The sequence below is a fragment of the Engystomops pustulosus genome, chromosome 7, assembly GCF_040894005.1.
Source record: "Engystomops pustulosus chromosome 7, aEngPut4.maternal, whole genome shotgun sequence".
In the NCBI taxonomy this organism is placed as follows: Eukaryota; Metazoa; Chordata; class Amphibia; order Anura; family Leptodactylidae; genus Engystomops; species Engystomops pustulosus.
In genome coordinates, this window is record NC_092417.1 from 41,628,577 (window position 1) to 41,645,115 (window position 16,539).

The 16,539-nt window shown below is 44.0% G+C and overlaps 1 protein-coding gene across 1 annotated transcript in view; it reads right to left on the reverse strand.

Moving 5' to 3' along the window:
- Positions 1 to 2,794: 2,794 nt before the first annotated feature.
- The window catches only part of COX16 (cytochrome c oxidase assembly factor COX16), a 65,359-nt gene continuing 51,614 nt past the window's right edge, over positions 2,795 to 16,539 (reverse strand). The window contains exon 4 of the mRNA XM_072115591.1: positions 2,795 to 3,113. Coding sequence (XP_071971692.1) covers positions 3,000 to 3,113 — 114 coding nt within the window. The 3' untranslated portion in view covers positions 2,795 to 2,999. The remainder of the gene's footprint in view (positions 3,114 to 16,539) is intronic.

Genomic DNA, 16,539 nt, shown 5'->3' on the forward strand with positions numbered 1-16,539 from the left:
GTTGGATGGTGAACGTTGGTGGAAGCCATTTTCAAGGTCTCCAGAGATGCCCAATTGGGTTTAGGTCCGGGCTCTGGCTGGGCCAGGCAGGAATGGTCACAGAGATGTCCTGAAGCCTCTGCTTTGTTATTTTAGCTGTGTGCTTAGGGTCATTGTCTTGTTGGAAGGTGAACCTTTGGCCCAGTCTGAGGACCAGAGCTCTGGAAGAGGTATTCATCCAGGATACTTGGCCACATTCATCTTTCCTATAGTTACAACCAGTAGTCCTGTCCCTGGCCCCATCACCTGATGCTGCCACCACCATGGGCCACTGTTGGGATTGTATATGGTGATCAGATGATGAGCAGAGCCTGGTTTTCTCCACACATACCGCTTAGAATTAACACCAAAAAGTTCAATCTTCATCTCATTAGACCAGAGAATATTATTTCTCATAGTGGCATTGTCCTTTGAGAAATTAACTTATTTTCAGCAAAATTGTGATCCAAAGGGATATAAAATAATACAAAACATCTACTATAGTAAAAACACAATATATGCCTTACACAGCCCGTGCATGGACAGATGTTGAGCTGATGCTTAGAAAAGCGCAGAATCTCATTCTGTCCTGCTGAACAAATGCTCATTTTCTCCAGACTTAATCCTTCTTGCTTTCTGAACACAGGACAATAGCATGCCAGGAATATATTAAACATCCGCCACCAGCCAGGGAAACTTCTGTCCTAAATGCTGTCCATATGCCGGGTGACTGTGGATAATGCATGCCAATGGGGTATTAAATCCATTCACTACTGGCAGCTAAATCGCTTGTGGACAAGAAGCAATACCACCACGTCCCTGAGATTTGCTACAATCTAATATCAGCACATACACAGAGGCTTCTAATCATAGGAAAGCAGAAGACGGGACACACTTCCCTCTATTCTGCAGGTCAGTACGAATGCTGAAAGACAAAATCTGTTTTTGTTAAGGTTTTTAAAAAATATTAAAAAAAAGTGAATTTGAAATTTTTTTTGTGACCAAGTTCTACCATCGTTTTTAATATTCGTGGTTATGGAATTGTCTGAGGGCTTGTTTTTTATTGGACCAGCAGTAATTATTCTAAGGTTTAATTTTGGGGTTTATACAAGGGTTCCATTTATTTTAGGTTTCAGCAGGATGGCGAGGGGAGACCAAATTTGCTGGGAATTGTAAATTTGTTATAGAAAGGTAGGCAAGAATAAGGCTGATTTATCAGTCTAAGGCCATATGGTGGCGGCCATGTGAATGCACCATGTGCTACCCATACAGCAACATTTTTTTCATCCGTTTCATCTAATCTTTCAATGGAGAAGGGAGGGGCGAGGAGCGTTACCACCTCCTCCCTTATCCGCCCGGCGATGTGCTTATGCATAGGTTCAGACCTTGGTGAGCACATGACCGTGTGCATGTATCCTTAAGCGTCATGTACAAAACCATGTGTGCTTTTGGACCACAAACAAGTTTGCAGTCTGTAGGAAATCAGCAAGTGCTCACCCTGCCGCTGTCCATAGAGACTGACAGTTTTTTGCGACTATTTGAAGAAGCGTTGCAAAAAAGTCACAAACAACTTTCCTACGACAACAGCAGGTATGGATGTGCAACTTTAACATCTGGTATCAGGCGATAAAACTTATTAAGTGAGGTTGTCTTGGGCGCCATGTTGTCTTACATGTACTCCTATGCGTTAGCCACAGTTTCTGTGCCCAGCTCACAGCCTCCCAGATTGATCTTGGTGTCTGATGCTGGATGATAAATCATGTGTGGCTTAAGACTTTCTAGTCTAACTTTGCATCTCTTATTACTTAGGTCAATGGATTTTGCTATATGGAATTTTGACAGTTAGGTATATAGGTATATTCAATGTCACTATTAGATTTGTATTATTCTCTATATATCCTACAATAGTGTGTAGGTCTGAACCCAAGGACACATTATACAGAAATATGATGCAGGGACTCCCTATCTTCCATCCGCACTGGCACGGTAACAGTTCTTGCAGTATTTTCACTGCAGCTCAGCCAGCAGACAGGGAGTCCCTGTATCATATTTCAGTATAATGCAAGGACTCCCATCTCGTGCAATCTATGGGATCGGTCCAACATACGGGTCCATTTCCATGACCTGCACACTAATCTTAGGCAAAACAAACCTGGAATGCTGCATTTGCCCTGCAATAGGGTCATTGCTAAAGTCTTTCTAAAGTCTATAAATTAAGTATTTCCATGTAGGGTATTTGAACAACAAATATTATCTTATAGATGACAGTATATTGCAGGATTTGGATTGGGGAACATTAGCACTTACATACTGCCAACAAGAAGAGGTCCCTCGGGTGGGGCACCAAACTATCATACATTTACAGTCCATCCTCTGTATAATATACCATAAATAAATGAGAATCTGTCTTTAAAATGAAAATGATTGAACGGTCGATATAATATATATATATATGCACTTTCTGCTTACTGTATTTCAGCATATATAGAGTATTTATTATTAATCCTATATCTGTAGTCTCTTTGCTTCCTATGAGCTAAATGCACAATAAGTCACCCGTTACAATACCTCCTTTAATAGAAACCATGGATACTGACAGCGTTATTTTACATAGGAAGCAGCTCGGGTCTTCTCCCTGACTGCCTCCTGTTCTGCAGTGTCTACACTTCTGCACAGAAATCAATTTATACGGCTGGTCCTATGTGGAAGATTTAATATTCTGTTTGCAGCAATCATGTGCAGATATCTGAAAAAAAAGAGGACTTGAAGTGCAGGATTGCATAAAAAATAGTTTAATATTAAAGTCTCTGACAACAATCACAGAATCCCGGTTAGGGTCCGCGCTTCATCAGGGTCCGCTTGGTGACGAGTCGGAACACGTTTGATGGTGGCGCGTGGACAGCAGATGACATGAAATTCTGCGCATGAAATGGAATATATTCAAGGTTTCTGTCTATGAAGATCCCCCTCCCCGTCACATTTCATGTCTCTTTGGTGACGCTCGTCCTTTGGTTGTCTTGGTAGGATTTCGAGTCTTCCCATGGACGAGGACCCCGGATGTTTTTCCATTCGTCATAGTTCTTCTGCTTCAATTTCTGCAGAGAAGAAAAATCAAGCGGCCTGTGACATAAAGTAATAGTATGGCACAAACGACAGAAAAAAACAAAAACAAAGTAGGATTCAGATGGTTTACACATGTAATATAACAAAAGTACATTGCCCTACACTTTATTTGATGCATTTCCTTACTATAGTGGGGTTGTATAATGGCCATTTGGCAACAGAAAGAAAGGAAATGGCCTGTAATGTGTTGGCAGGTGAAAGTGAAGAAGGTAACCAGGAATTTTACTAGGAGGGTGTTGCTAAAGCCAAGTCTTACAAAGCAGGGTCCCCTTTTTGGGTCTCAGCACTGGTATCCTCATGGATCATAAACAAGGGTACCCCTAATGTAATAAGGCACCAGCCGCACTCTACAAGACTCCCAAAGGCAGCAGCTTACCGAACATGGCTTAATTTTGTGATTGCAAAAGAGATGAGTTGAGCAAATTGAAGGGCGACCTTGGGTAGTAGGAAAATATTGGTTGCCCCATGCCTTGATTTTATTTTTTAATGGGCTGACACTTACTGGCAAAGCCAAGGTTTCTTCATAGATAAAAACATAGTAAAATGGGTCTTGTTCAGTGCTGCACTTAAAGGGGTTTGCCCTAGAAAGAAACTTCTGAAATTGTACACAAAGATTATTTTTAACCCCCTTACTTTACAATTCTACGCTGTTTAGCTCCAATCACGCAGTTTTGATCAGTGTAAGATTCCAGAGTGTGAGCGGGGACTCTATAACCAGACACTTTATGATCGCTCTGTGCTATGAGATGCTGTGTGCTGACAATGTGCTTAGATTATCAGGGTGCAGGGTTTATCTACACAATTTAGCTCCTGAACATTCACTAGCATAGATTCACATAGAAAAAAAGAGAGATGAGACAGAACAGATATGAGAGATGATGACATCCATGAGATGGATATAAAGCCCAATGACACCCTGCTAACTCAGCTATAACACCCACAGAGTCAGCTCTGCCATATGCCTCCATGACCCTCCCCTGGATAAAGATCTGTCTGTAGCTAGTAGAGTAAGTCTCTGCACACTGCTGCTTGCTGGCAGGAAGTGCTTATGTCTGAGCTGGTCTTATAATGCACAGGGAGGGGCAGGAGGCATAGAGCACTGCAGTGTGCAGACAAGAGAAGCTATTCATTTTCACAAGATTCACAGTCAGATTCAAGGACAACCAAATTATAAACACCGGGACTGATATGGACAGGTTGGAATTATTTCTGTGAAATGCTGCGTTTTTGTTAATAGTGAATTAGAGAATATGTTATTTTGTTAACCTAAGAATATTTAAGAATCTTGTCTTCGTGAAAATACCCCTTTAGGGCTGCTGTATACACGTGTGTCAGTCTATAAACATGTATGCATAGGTATAGGCCTGAAGACATTTCTCCCTTTTAGATCTATAAGAAAGTATCAAACATGTTGGTTGGTTTTGGCTCCAAAACCTTGGATCCTGAAACGACTGCCCAAATAGCCCATATTTAATCCGCTAATGGCTACTCAGGACTCTAGGAGTTCTATTGCTGATCACATTGACTAAAGTCCTATGGATCAACTATCCACTACTCTTTGAATAAGGGATAAAATTGATCCCATGACCAGAATTACAATGACATGACCATAATGGGTTTTATAGAGGAGGCCAAGGTAGGTAATCTGTTGTGGTGTCACCACATGCAACTGCTCCCATTCCATATGTTCAGATAGGGGTTCAGATTGGTGCCACTCACTGTACAATTGCTTGGTGTCATTTTTACATGGATAAAGAGATATAACTATAAAGTTATAACACATCTCCAAAGAATAGCCAGTCAATAAATATACCAAAAATATCGTCAGATACAAAACTTCATTATAAAAAGAAATGGTGGATTACTAACAAGGGAAGACCTCAAAAACACATTTAGAAGTATAAAGGAAGCTATGAGTAGCTGTGAAAAATGATACTCTCCAGCACAGGGGTCTGGAAATTCTTCATCTGTTATAATATGGGAGGCTGCTGTCGTCTGCACCGAGCAGATAAATTAGGAAATAAGATATTATGGAATGGCAGGGAGTGTGCCAGCCGCTGGATATAAAGCGAGAACATATACACAGAGATGTCAGGGGTAACCCCATGGAGATAAATCCCTACAGAAGTCTATTAATGATAAGAGAACGCTCAATCTCACAAAGCGCCTCTTACCTATACACAACTGGCTTGGTACTTGTAGCCTTCTCAGTCTTGGGTCCCATGCAAAAGACCGTAAACGGCAGCCGTAATAGAGGTATATTATGTACAGTCATGGATGAGGATAACGTGTCACTCCTCACCATGACCGACTCAGCCCTCCCTTTTACACCCCTCCGAAATGGTCCACAAACTTTACAGTGTTTGCAGTCCATTTTTGCACAGGGTCGTGTGCATGAGGCCTTACAGAACACATCAAGCAAGGACTGCATTTTTGTACCAAGAGTCCCACATAGGGATGAGTGGACCGTAATAAATTTGGACCCAAAGCTCAAAACAGGAATGACTGTGATTTTCTATTTAAATGGTGTCAGCAAAGTTGTAACTGGTAAGATCCGGCATACGCCCCACATTCATTTCATGGCCGCTGACGTCTTTGCCGACTCTAAGCCTGAACAGCAACACCTATGATTGGTTTCAACACCAATCGCTGTGTTATTAGCAGCAGTGTTGAGCCGCACTCAGACACAAATTGACTGAAGTTCAGTAAAGGATCTGAACTTTGTGGTTTGGACCCGCTCAACACTATTCCCAATGAATAGTGCATAACCTGGTTAAGGTGGTCACATCTCCAAATCCTGGTCCCTAGTCATTGGCAGCCCATCAGGTCCCTGTTCCCCATTGCGGCGCTGGCATTCTGGTCCTTAACACAGCTCTGGTTCTATAGTTGGACAGTACAGACGGTCCCCTACTTAAGAACACCCGAATTACGGACGACCCCAAGTTAAAGATGGACCCCTCTGCTCCCTGTTACCTCTGGTGAAGCTCTCTGGATTCTTTACTATAGTCCCAGATTGCAATAATCAGCTGTCAGCTGTAAGGTGTCTGTAATGAAGCTTTATTGATTATCCTTAGTCCCATTACAGAAAAAATTTTTGAAACTCCAATTGTCACTGGGGCAAAAAAAAAAAAATAGTCTAGAACTACAAATTATACAGTTTCGACTTGCATACAAATTCAACTTAACAACAAACCTATTGACCCTATCTCGTATGTAACCCAGGGACTGGCTGTATTGTATAAAAAATAAATGTGCAAAAAAAATGTATTAAATAGAAAAATTAAATACCTTCTCACAAATTGCTGCTGAATCATTTCAAGATACCGAGTTACCCTTAAATAGACATCTTATAAGAAACACAAGTACAAAGTCTAGGGTAATGCTGCATTAGGATGGAAAAAAAAGATAAAAACAATTAAAAAAAAATAGAATTTTAGAAAAAAAATATTCAAAGAACCACAATTCTTTCCAAAATTAGACATACCAACTTTTCAAAATTTTCAAACTCAATTAATTCCTTAGAAATCAAAATGAAATGCTGAGATGAAAACGTAAAACGGTGTCTTTAAAAACATGCCCTTCTTCGTCTTGGGCTTTAGGTGACAAACTGTACATTTCTTACAATCTGTTTTACATGTCCTCAGCCCAGGAACAAATCATCTTCATTAGTCTTAGCACAGCAGATAGAAGAGTGATGATGGCTTAGACAAATGGCGTCTCCAATGAGCAGGTCTGTGTGCGAGGAATACGAGAGCGAGAGGAAGAAAACAGGTAAACGGCTCACCATTCCCTTGTGACTGCAGAACCTGCGATCAAGAAGATGGAGCCCGAGAGAACGAGTGCTAACAGCTATGCAATCACACGGCTTCTAATGTCTCGTCTACATAACATTATACAAATCAGGCTTAGTAGAAAGGAGACAATTTTGGACCATTTAAGATTTGCAATGTATTGGACTGTTGTGGTTGAGGCTTCAGCTTATATAGAAAGAAACTTGCACCGCCCGTTAGCACATACCCTATTATATAACTTCATCATATGGGTGGCCTAACCAGTGGTAGGATTCTACTATCAATGCATATTGCTAACAAAATGTATAAAACCTTACCAGGAATGTGATTTTAGACTGTGCTATGCCAATTTTGTCAGCACTCTAAATCATTTCAGTAGTTTATAATGGTTTATTTTACATTACCTGGCTCCCTGCCAGCAGCCTGTGGTGAGTCCCAGGGGTGGGGGCCGCTGCAGCCTGTGTGTGCCTGTGTCTCCTCATGCATTCTTCCTATCCTCCACACCATCCCCTGCTCACTGCTCATGACAGGAAGTAGGGAGGAAGCTGCATGAGGAGAGAAGACTGCTACAGGCACACACAGGCTACAGCTGCCCCTCCCTCAGGGACTCACCACCTGCTGCTGGCAGGGAGCAAGGTTATGTGAAACTTATTGTACTTATAAGTACTGACATAATGCAGAATGTTGATAGATGCATTTTAAAAATAAGCAAAGCATAGAATATTGGAACCTGTCACCAGCTAAAAATTATATTCCTGGTGACAAGTTCGCATTAAGCCAGGTGAAGAAGCATAACTAGTAATGATTGGGCCTCAAGTCAACTTTTGGCTGTACATTCTGGTGTATGAATTTACCAACTCCCCACAAAGTATATGCATCAAAATCAAGCATGAGACAGGGTGAGACAGTGTAAGAATCTGTAAAACCAGATCACAGGGGAAATAGGGTATCCCCTCAGTCTCAGCATAATTAAAAAAGTAGATTTAGTAGATTAGCTTCACAGGCTGTTACATTGTCTCAATCTGCTCACTTTCTCACAGCAAAGGAAGTTTCAGCACAAAGCGGGAGCTGGATATATGCCCCTGCACAGTGTAACAGTCTGTGAAGCTACAGCACATAAGGTTTCTGGCAATGCTCCCCACAGCCCCTCTGGCTCATTAGCATAATATCAAAAGTTGATTTTAGAAGGAAGGTGGTCATGGATAACAAATATGGGAAGATTACAACATTTACAGTGCCTGGAGCAAGTGGCCCACATTTATCATGCCTGATTTTGATGGTAGATTTCCTTTAAGTGCTCTGACTGCACCCCTTTGGTCCCCACAATGTATAACGCCCACACACAAACACACACTGGCGCTCCCTGTAGCCACCTCTCCTGTAACTCCACACCTCATTTTCTCCACAACTCCACACCTCCCTTTTTTGTAACCCTTTCCTCATGCCTCCTTCCTTTCTATAGCCGACCCCACTGTATATATCCCACATTAGTTACTTTCCCTAAGTCTTGCCCCCTGTTACAATCATAAAATTATCTAATACTCAGCCTTTCCTTTTCCCCAGCAGCAGATCTCCTCTGTTGCTCTCTGCCGCTGATACATGAGGCTCTTAAACCGGAAGGCCCAATGATGTTATCCACCTGAAGGCCTCTCCTGCACAGAAAAATAATCCCAACGATGAAGCGGGAAGGCTCTGGCTCCCTACTCCACCATTGCAGTCAACTATATCTGAAGGGCACATATAGCGTTGGCGACCATTAAAAGGGATGAGAGAACATTGGGTGACGCATGATCTGCCAGTGGGCATATGTCACTTCTCTCAGAAGTTTACAGACAAGCACCATTATCCAGCCATTTACTGGATTAAACACATATATATATATATATATATATATATAAAGTTTCCTTGACATAGTACCGTTCCCCTGTTTACAAAATGATGTGTTGTATACATATATGCTATTTAAGTGCCGATTGAGGATGATTAAAGAGCTTCTACATTTAAAAGTCGACCATTAAAAATGTCCTTGGCTCGTCTTCTCCTGTCACACGTACAGAGAATGTTTGTTTCGGGAAAAACATACTGCAGTGGGAGAGAAGTTATGTTCTGTGATTAGGTTTGTGTGATATAATGGGGGGTTAATTAATAAAAAATGGAGTAAATTCTGATAGGACTCCTGGGAAAGAGAGCGGGAGTCCTGGTTACTCCACCCAAACCTGGTGATTGACAGCCTGCGGTGTACACACACCGAAACACACTGAGGGAGAACTGTCATCCTGTATATAAATGGGATCATCAAGACTGTTACTGCTTATCCTAGTGGTGAAAAAAACTATTTTTTCCCCTATGTAAATCCCTTTCCAAGGGTATACAAGGGTATACATGAAAGCTATGTATAGTACAGGTGCAACAGCTCCCACCGGGGCCTAGCCTTGTGGAAGCTGGGTACCCAAGTGGCTGGCTGGGCGGGGCCTAGTGCTCGTCGGTGGTCCAGGTGCTGGGTACTCGGGGATGAAGGCCTCGCCCACTGCCTGGCAGGTCTTTGGCAGGTGGAATGCACAAGAAATAGAGGGAGAGGCTGACGGTGTAATTTTCTCCCTGGGGCAACCCCGATGTAGGTACAGGATCCCTGATGGTGGTGAATGGGGCGCCCTTGGTGGTAAACAGCTTGGCACAGGGATCACTCAGAGGCAGAAGTTGCAAAACATTCAACTTAAGAGTTTTTTTATTTGTAGGGCAGACTCCTAAGGGTGGAGGTCTGCTTGGGGCCTGGTGTGCTCTCAGGGCAAGTGTGTCAGGGCAGTGATGAAGTTCTGTACTCAAAAGACTTCATGGACCAAACTTGAACTTTCCAGCCACAAGGGGTTTTATAATCTCTCCTTGTGACCAGCTTTCTCCTGGAATTACACATGTTACAACACATCCTATTGGTCAACATTATTGACAATGCTCCTCAGGCAGAAAATTATCAGCTGCATTACCATTATCTAGCACTTTAGACTCCTATTGAGTTGATCAGGCTCTTTAGAAGCTCTATGGCATGGGGAGCGATTTAGTTTCACAACACCAGGTTTAACCGTTGCATTGGCCGGGGTGATGCACAGGTAGTCCTTGGGTTACATAAAAGGTTCTGTAAATTAGTTCTTTAACTCAATTGGTATGTAAGGCGGAACTGTTATATTTTGTAAGTGTAACTCCAGAGAAAATCTTTCATCCTTGTGACAATAGCATTTTCATAATGGGAGCAAGGATGAACAATAAAGCTTTATTACAGACAACTTTCAACAATGCATTCTGGGACCAAAGTGTCCTTAAGATAGGTCATCAATAATAATTTCTGGACACCAGCTTTAAAGGCAGCATGTGCTCATGAACACAAACGTAATATATGCATGTGTGAATATGCCCAGAATACTGTGACGGCTAACCGGTGACACGCTGAGACAACTTTGCCAACATGCAGCAAGATGGAAGCATGCAGAGGTGGAGAAACTCTCCTTCTGACAGCACGAGGCAGTGTCCATCACTAACCGAGGAAAGATAGCTGCTGTTGCCACTATCGTTCCCAGGCATCTGGGTGAAAGACTGCAATAAATTTGGCGCAGGTAGGAGCTCTGGCTTCACTGCCACGCTGATAGAGGTAAGGTGGCCACCATTCGCACCACATTTTCAGCAGGAGAGTTGCCCCTCTTCTGAATACTCCATACGCCATAGTAAGATGGCGGCCATCTTACCTCCGTCAGCAAGGCAGTGAAGCTAGAGCTCCCACCTGCGCTTTATTGCGGACTTGCACCCAGACAGCTGGGAACACTAGAACTGTGTCCCATAGTTGCTATGTCAGCAGCTGGACTCTGGACCATTTCAGGGACTTAAAAGAGACCCTTTCAGGCGAAATAATCCCTCTAGGAGAACTCACTAATGTTAGCAGCTCCCTAGCCCAGTTATAGCAGTGTTAAATCGCTAGCTTTATCGGAACATACCAATAAGCTAGGAAACACTGCAGTACATAGCGGTCTCAACCAAGCTTACAGCGCATCCGACATATTCATGAGGGGGCAGTCCCCTCTCCCCACAGCTTCTGCCCCGGACTGACACTTCCACACCTGATATCTGGGGTGACTGCCAGGCTCCATGCTGTAGTCACCGTCTCCTCGAACCGCCCCCTCATGAATATGCCGGACCGCTGTAAGCTTGGTCCGGCCTTGGGACCGCTGCGTACTGCTGTGTTTCCAAGCTTATCAGTATGTCCCGATAAAGCTAGTGGTTTAACACTGCTATTACCGGGGTAGGGCTAGGGAGCTGCTTACTTTAATAAGTGCTCCTAGAGGGTTTATTTCTCCTGACAAGTCCTCTCTAAGTGGGGATAAGAGAGTCATTATCTTTAAGCAGCTTCCAAAATCTCACCCTGCTGCCGGTGTACCCACCACAGTTACTGCTCAACAATACTTGTGGAGGAGAACACCCCATCACACAGACTTGACATACCACCCAAGTTATCCTCGTTTTTCTTTACAAATTTTGAGCTCCAAAGGTTGGTCATCACTGTCCTAATAGAAGCATCCAACAGTAGGAAATGTCTTGAAGATATTTTATCCTGCTATCAGTGATTTCACACTTGTTCTTGGCCCACAGCAGGACTTACAATCAGAAGACGACTTGTTCTTGGGTGTTCTTGCGCTGTATTATTACCCTTCACCTATTCAGCGAGGTACAGACATAATACACAACTCTATAAAATGACCTCCAGATCTTAGACCCTCTCCATCTGCATTTATTTACTGTCCAGAACATTTCCCAATTCTCCTCCCTCCTATGTTTCCATTCACCTTTACAATTGCTGGCTCAGAATATTTGTAGTGTACCCACCATGGGAATTATAGAGGTTGCTAGCGAGATGGTCTTTACCGGGCGGCTGTGTCCTTCTCCATACTTCATGGATGATGAATAAGCGGGAAATTAAATACAAATGTACAACCCTCCTCACTGACTAATATGGACTAGCCGGCTGCCTACATGTGTAAGGGAAGATTATCCAAAAATAAAAATTCAACTGTAGTCACAGAATCTAACTGAATTGTCCTGGACTTTTTTTCTGTAGTGTTCAACTTGTTCCTGTCCGACTAGTAATATTAATTCGGAGAATTTATGAATACCGTTAATAGGGCCGCTTTATGAGCCCGTCACATCTCTGTCACCACGGTTAGGCAGTGTCATCACAATCTCCTTCAACATGACCGCTCCCATGGGAAATACACTTACTAACATACAAGAATCCATACACAAGCCTACATGTACACCGAAGGGTGTGGTCGGGAGAGATAGCCGTCAATGTTGGACACTCAATAAAGACTTATGGCGAAGTTACTATTTTTTTTAAGCTTGTGATAATAAAAATTTTAAAAAAACTGAAAACTTTTTCAATTGCACGGTGTGTCCAACCTACTACCGATTTACAACTTACCAACGTAATGTCTGAGGATAAAATCCATTTGAAAGTGATGGCCCCCACCTAAAAGCAATTCAAAACAACCCTAATATTGCCTATGCTGAACACCACCATGGACCTATAACAGGATGCCTGCCTATTGAATGCCTAAGGTGTCTATAATCTTGTCTAGCAGTAGATGCCAGCAGCAGGTTTATTGCTCATTGCATAAATAATATATTTCACTTAAAGGGGTAATTCCACAAAGACAAGATTCTTAAATATACTCAGGAAAGTAGCAAAATAACACATTCTCTAATTCACTGTTATTAACAAAAATACAGCATTTCACAGATATAATTCCAAGCTGTCTCCATCAGTCTTTGTGTTTACATTTTTGGTTGCCCGTGGATAGGACCATATGGTCGGATTCTTCTCATGAATAGCTTCTGTTGTCTGTACACTGCAGTGTTCTCTACCTAATGCTCTTCCCCCCTGCATTACAAGACCAGCTCAGATACTGGCACTTCCTAGCGGCAAGCAGCAGGCAGAGACTTCCTCTACAAGCTAAAGACAGATAAGCTCTTTATTTGGTAAGGAGGATTATAGCAGAGCTGACATTGTGTGTTGTAGGTGAGTTAGCAGAGGTGAGAGTGTCATTGTGTTTTACATCCATCTCATGGATCTCATCATCACTCATCTCTGATTTGTCTCATCTCTTTTTTACTATGTGTCAGATCTTAGTGAATGTTCAGAAGCTAAATAAAAGTGTATATAAACCTGTACCCTGATAATCTAAGCACATTGTCAGCACACAGCATCTCATAGCACAGAGGAATCACGAAGTGTCTGCTTAGAGAGTCCCTGCCCACACTCTGGGATTTTACAATGACAATCACAAAGTTATAGGAGCTAAACAGCAACAACACTGAGTACAATTTTAAAGTAAAGGGTGTTAGAAATGATCTTTTTAACTAGAGAATTAAAATTTTCTTAGAACTTTCTTTTATCACCTCAGTAAGAATTATGTACTTCAATTTTTCCAGTGCCTTCAATACAATTGAACCAGATGGACTGAGAAAAAAAAAAGATAGCCCTGCAAATGGACTCCAGCCTAACCAACTGGACTTATGACTACCTAAGGGATCGACCACAGTATGTGCAAATAGGGAACATCCACTCCCACACAGTCATCAGTTACAAGAGAGCACCACAAGTGATCGTACTGTCCCCCTTTCTGTTCACCCTCTAGACATCGCACTTCACATACAACTCTCCTGCCACCTACAAAAATTCTCGGATGATTCAGTAATTGTTGGTTGCATCAACGAGGGCAATGACAAGGAGTACAGAAACACCATCTGTGTAAAGTGGAGTGAAAGCAACAACCTGGTTATCAATGTCAATAAGACCAAGGAGATGGTCATTGATCTAAAGAGGAATAAAATGGCGGAACCAATCAGGATCAACGGGCGAGAAATAGATCAGATCACAGGTACCAGGGGCACATCCAGGACAGGCTGGACCAACATGGATTGGATACGTGGCAAAACGATGACCAGGCTTGTTGAGGATGCTGCGGTAATTATAAATATCCACCTTAATGTTAACATTTTTTTATGAAACTATAATAGCAACCATACTTTTCTACACAGTTGCCTGTTGGGGGGGCGGCCTAAAACCGGTAGAGAAAAGAACCGGCTCAACAAAACCTCCAGGAGAGTCCAGAGCACCATTGGAGAAATACTGCACCCGTTGGAAGAAGTCTGGCAAAACAGATGCCCAAGGAAATTGGACACCATCGGGGGGAACGGCACTAACCCACTACATAACATACTGCTACAGCAACAGAGCGCCACAAGCCAGCGCTACCGCCGTGTGTTGCTGTACCACTCGGTTCAACAATTTCTATATCCCAAAAGCGATAGAACTATATAAACATTCAGTGTCAAAAAGCCAGGAATTACGACTACTCCACCCTCTACAATGCTTGGTTGCGGAGGGGGCTGTGCCGGGTAGTATAGTGGGCCATCATGGGGTTCTACTATAGAACCAAAGATAAGAGGGTCTGAAAATACACTCCAACTCCAGCCTCTACACTTGATTAATCTCAGGCAAAATATGACTCTTCTCTGCTCATTGTCACCTGACTTTGGAGGAGATTTTTTTTTTTAATAGGTAAGTGGATGAGATTTCATATAAAATATGGAATCCTAGAAAGGAGATTTCATACCCTTACTGAGGGGTCTAGTAGTTTAATGGGGAAAAATCTGGTGATATGTTGCATTTAAATGAAGTACCGTATATACTCGTGTATAAGCCGTGTTTTTCAGCACAAAAAATGTAATAAATTAAAATAAATTAATACTCACCCTCCGGTGTCCCCGATGTTCCTCGCGGCTCCCAATCCCTGTCGCGGCTCCCGGCGGCTTCTTCACTCTTCACTGGCCGGGAGATCGCGATGGCCATCGTACACTGTGATGCGACGCTGTCGCCGCGGATGACATCATCAGCGGCAGCATCACAGTGTGCGATGGCCATCGCGATCTCCCGGCCAGTGAAGAGTGAAGAGTGAAGAAGCCGCCGGGAGCCGCGATGGGGATCGGAAGCCGCCGGGAGCCGCGACGAACATCGGGACAACGGAGGGTGAGTATTAAGTTTATTTCTTTATCTGTATACTAATAGGGGCTGCTGTATACTACTGGGGGCTGTGCTGTGTGCTACTGGGGGCTGTGCTGTGTGCTACTGGGGGCTGTGCTGTGTGCTACTGGGGGCTGTGCTGTGTGCTACTGGGGGCTGTGCTGTGTGCTACTGGGGGCTGTGCTGTGTGCTACTGGGGGCTGTGCTGTGTGCTACTGGGGGCTGTGCTGTGTGCTACTGGGGGCTGTGCTGTGTGCTACTGGGGGCTGTGCTGTGTGCTACTGGGGGCTGTGCTGTGTGCTACTGGGGGCTGTGCTGTGTGCTACTGGGGGCTGTGCTGTGTGCTACTGGGGGCTGTGCTGTGTGCTACTGGGGGCTGTGCTGTGTGCTACTGGGGGCTGTGCTGTGTACTACTGGGGGCTGTGCTGTATACTACTGGGGGCAGGCTGTATACTACTGGGGGCAGGCTGTATACTACTGGGGGCAGGCTGTATACTACTGGGGGCAGGCTGTATACTACTGGGGGCAGGCTGTATACTACTGGGGGCAGGCTGTATACTACTGGGGGCAGGCTGTATACTACTGGGGGCAGGCTGTATACTACTGGGGGCAGGCTGTATACTACTGGGGGCAGGCTGTATACTACTGGGGGCAGGCTGTATACTACTGGGGGCAGGCTGTATACTACTGGGGGCAGGCTGTATACTACTGGGGACAGGCTGTATACTGCAAGGGGACAGGCTGTATACTGCAAGGGGACAGGCTGTATACTGCAAGGGGACAGGCTGTATACTGCAAGGGGACAGGCTGTATACTACTGGGTGCAAGCTGTATACTACTGGGTGCAAGCTGTATACTACTGGGTGCAAGCTGTATACTACTGGGTGCAAGCTGTATACTACTGGGTGCAAGCTGTATACTACTGGGTGCAAGCTGTATACTACTGGGTGCAAGCTGTATACTACTGGGGGCAAGCTGTATACTACTGGGGGCAAGCTGTATACTACTGGGGGCAAGCTGTATACTACTGGGGGCAAGCTGTATACTACTGGGGGCAAGCTGCATACTACTGGGGGCAGGCTGTATACTGCAAGGGGGCAGGCTGTATACTGCAAGGGGGCAGGCTGTATACTGCTGGGGGACAAGCTGTATACTACTGGGGGACAAGCTGTATACTACTGGGGGGCAGGCTGTATACTACTGGGGGGCAGGCTGTATACTACTGGGGGGAAGGCCGTATACTACTGGGGGGAAGGCCGTATACTACTGGGGGGGAAGGCCGTATACTACTGGGGGGAAGGCTGTATACTACTGGGGGGAAGGCTGTATACTACTGGGGGGAAGGCTGTATACTACTGGGGGCAAGCTGTATACTACATGGGGGCTGGCTGTATACTACATGGGGGCTGGCTGTATACTACACCCTCGGCTTATACTCGAGTCAGTAGGTTTTCCCAGTTTTCGGTGGTGAAATTAGGGGTCTCGGCTTATACTCGGGTCGGCTTATACTCGAGTATATACGGTACATTGTTTCTTGGTATT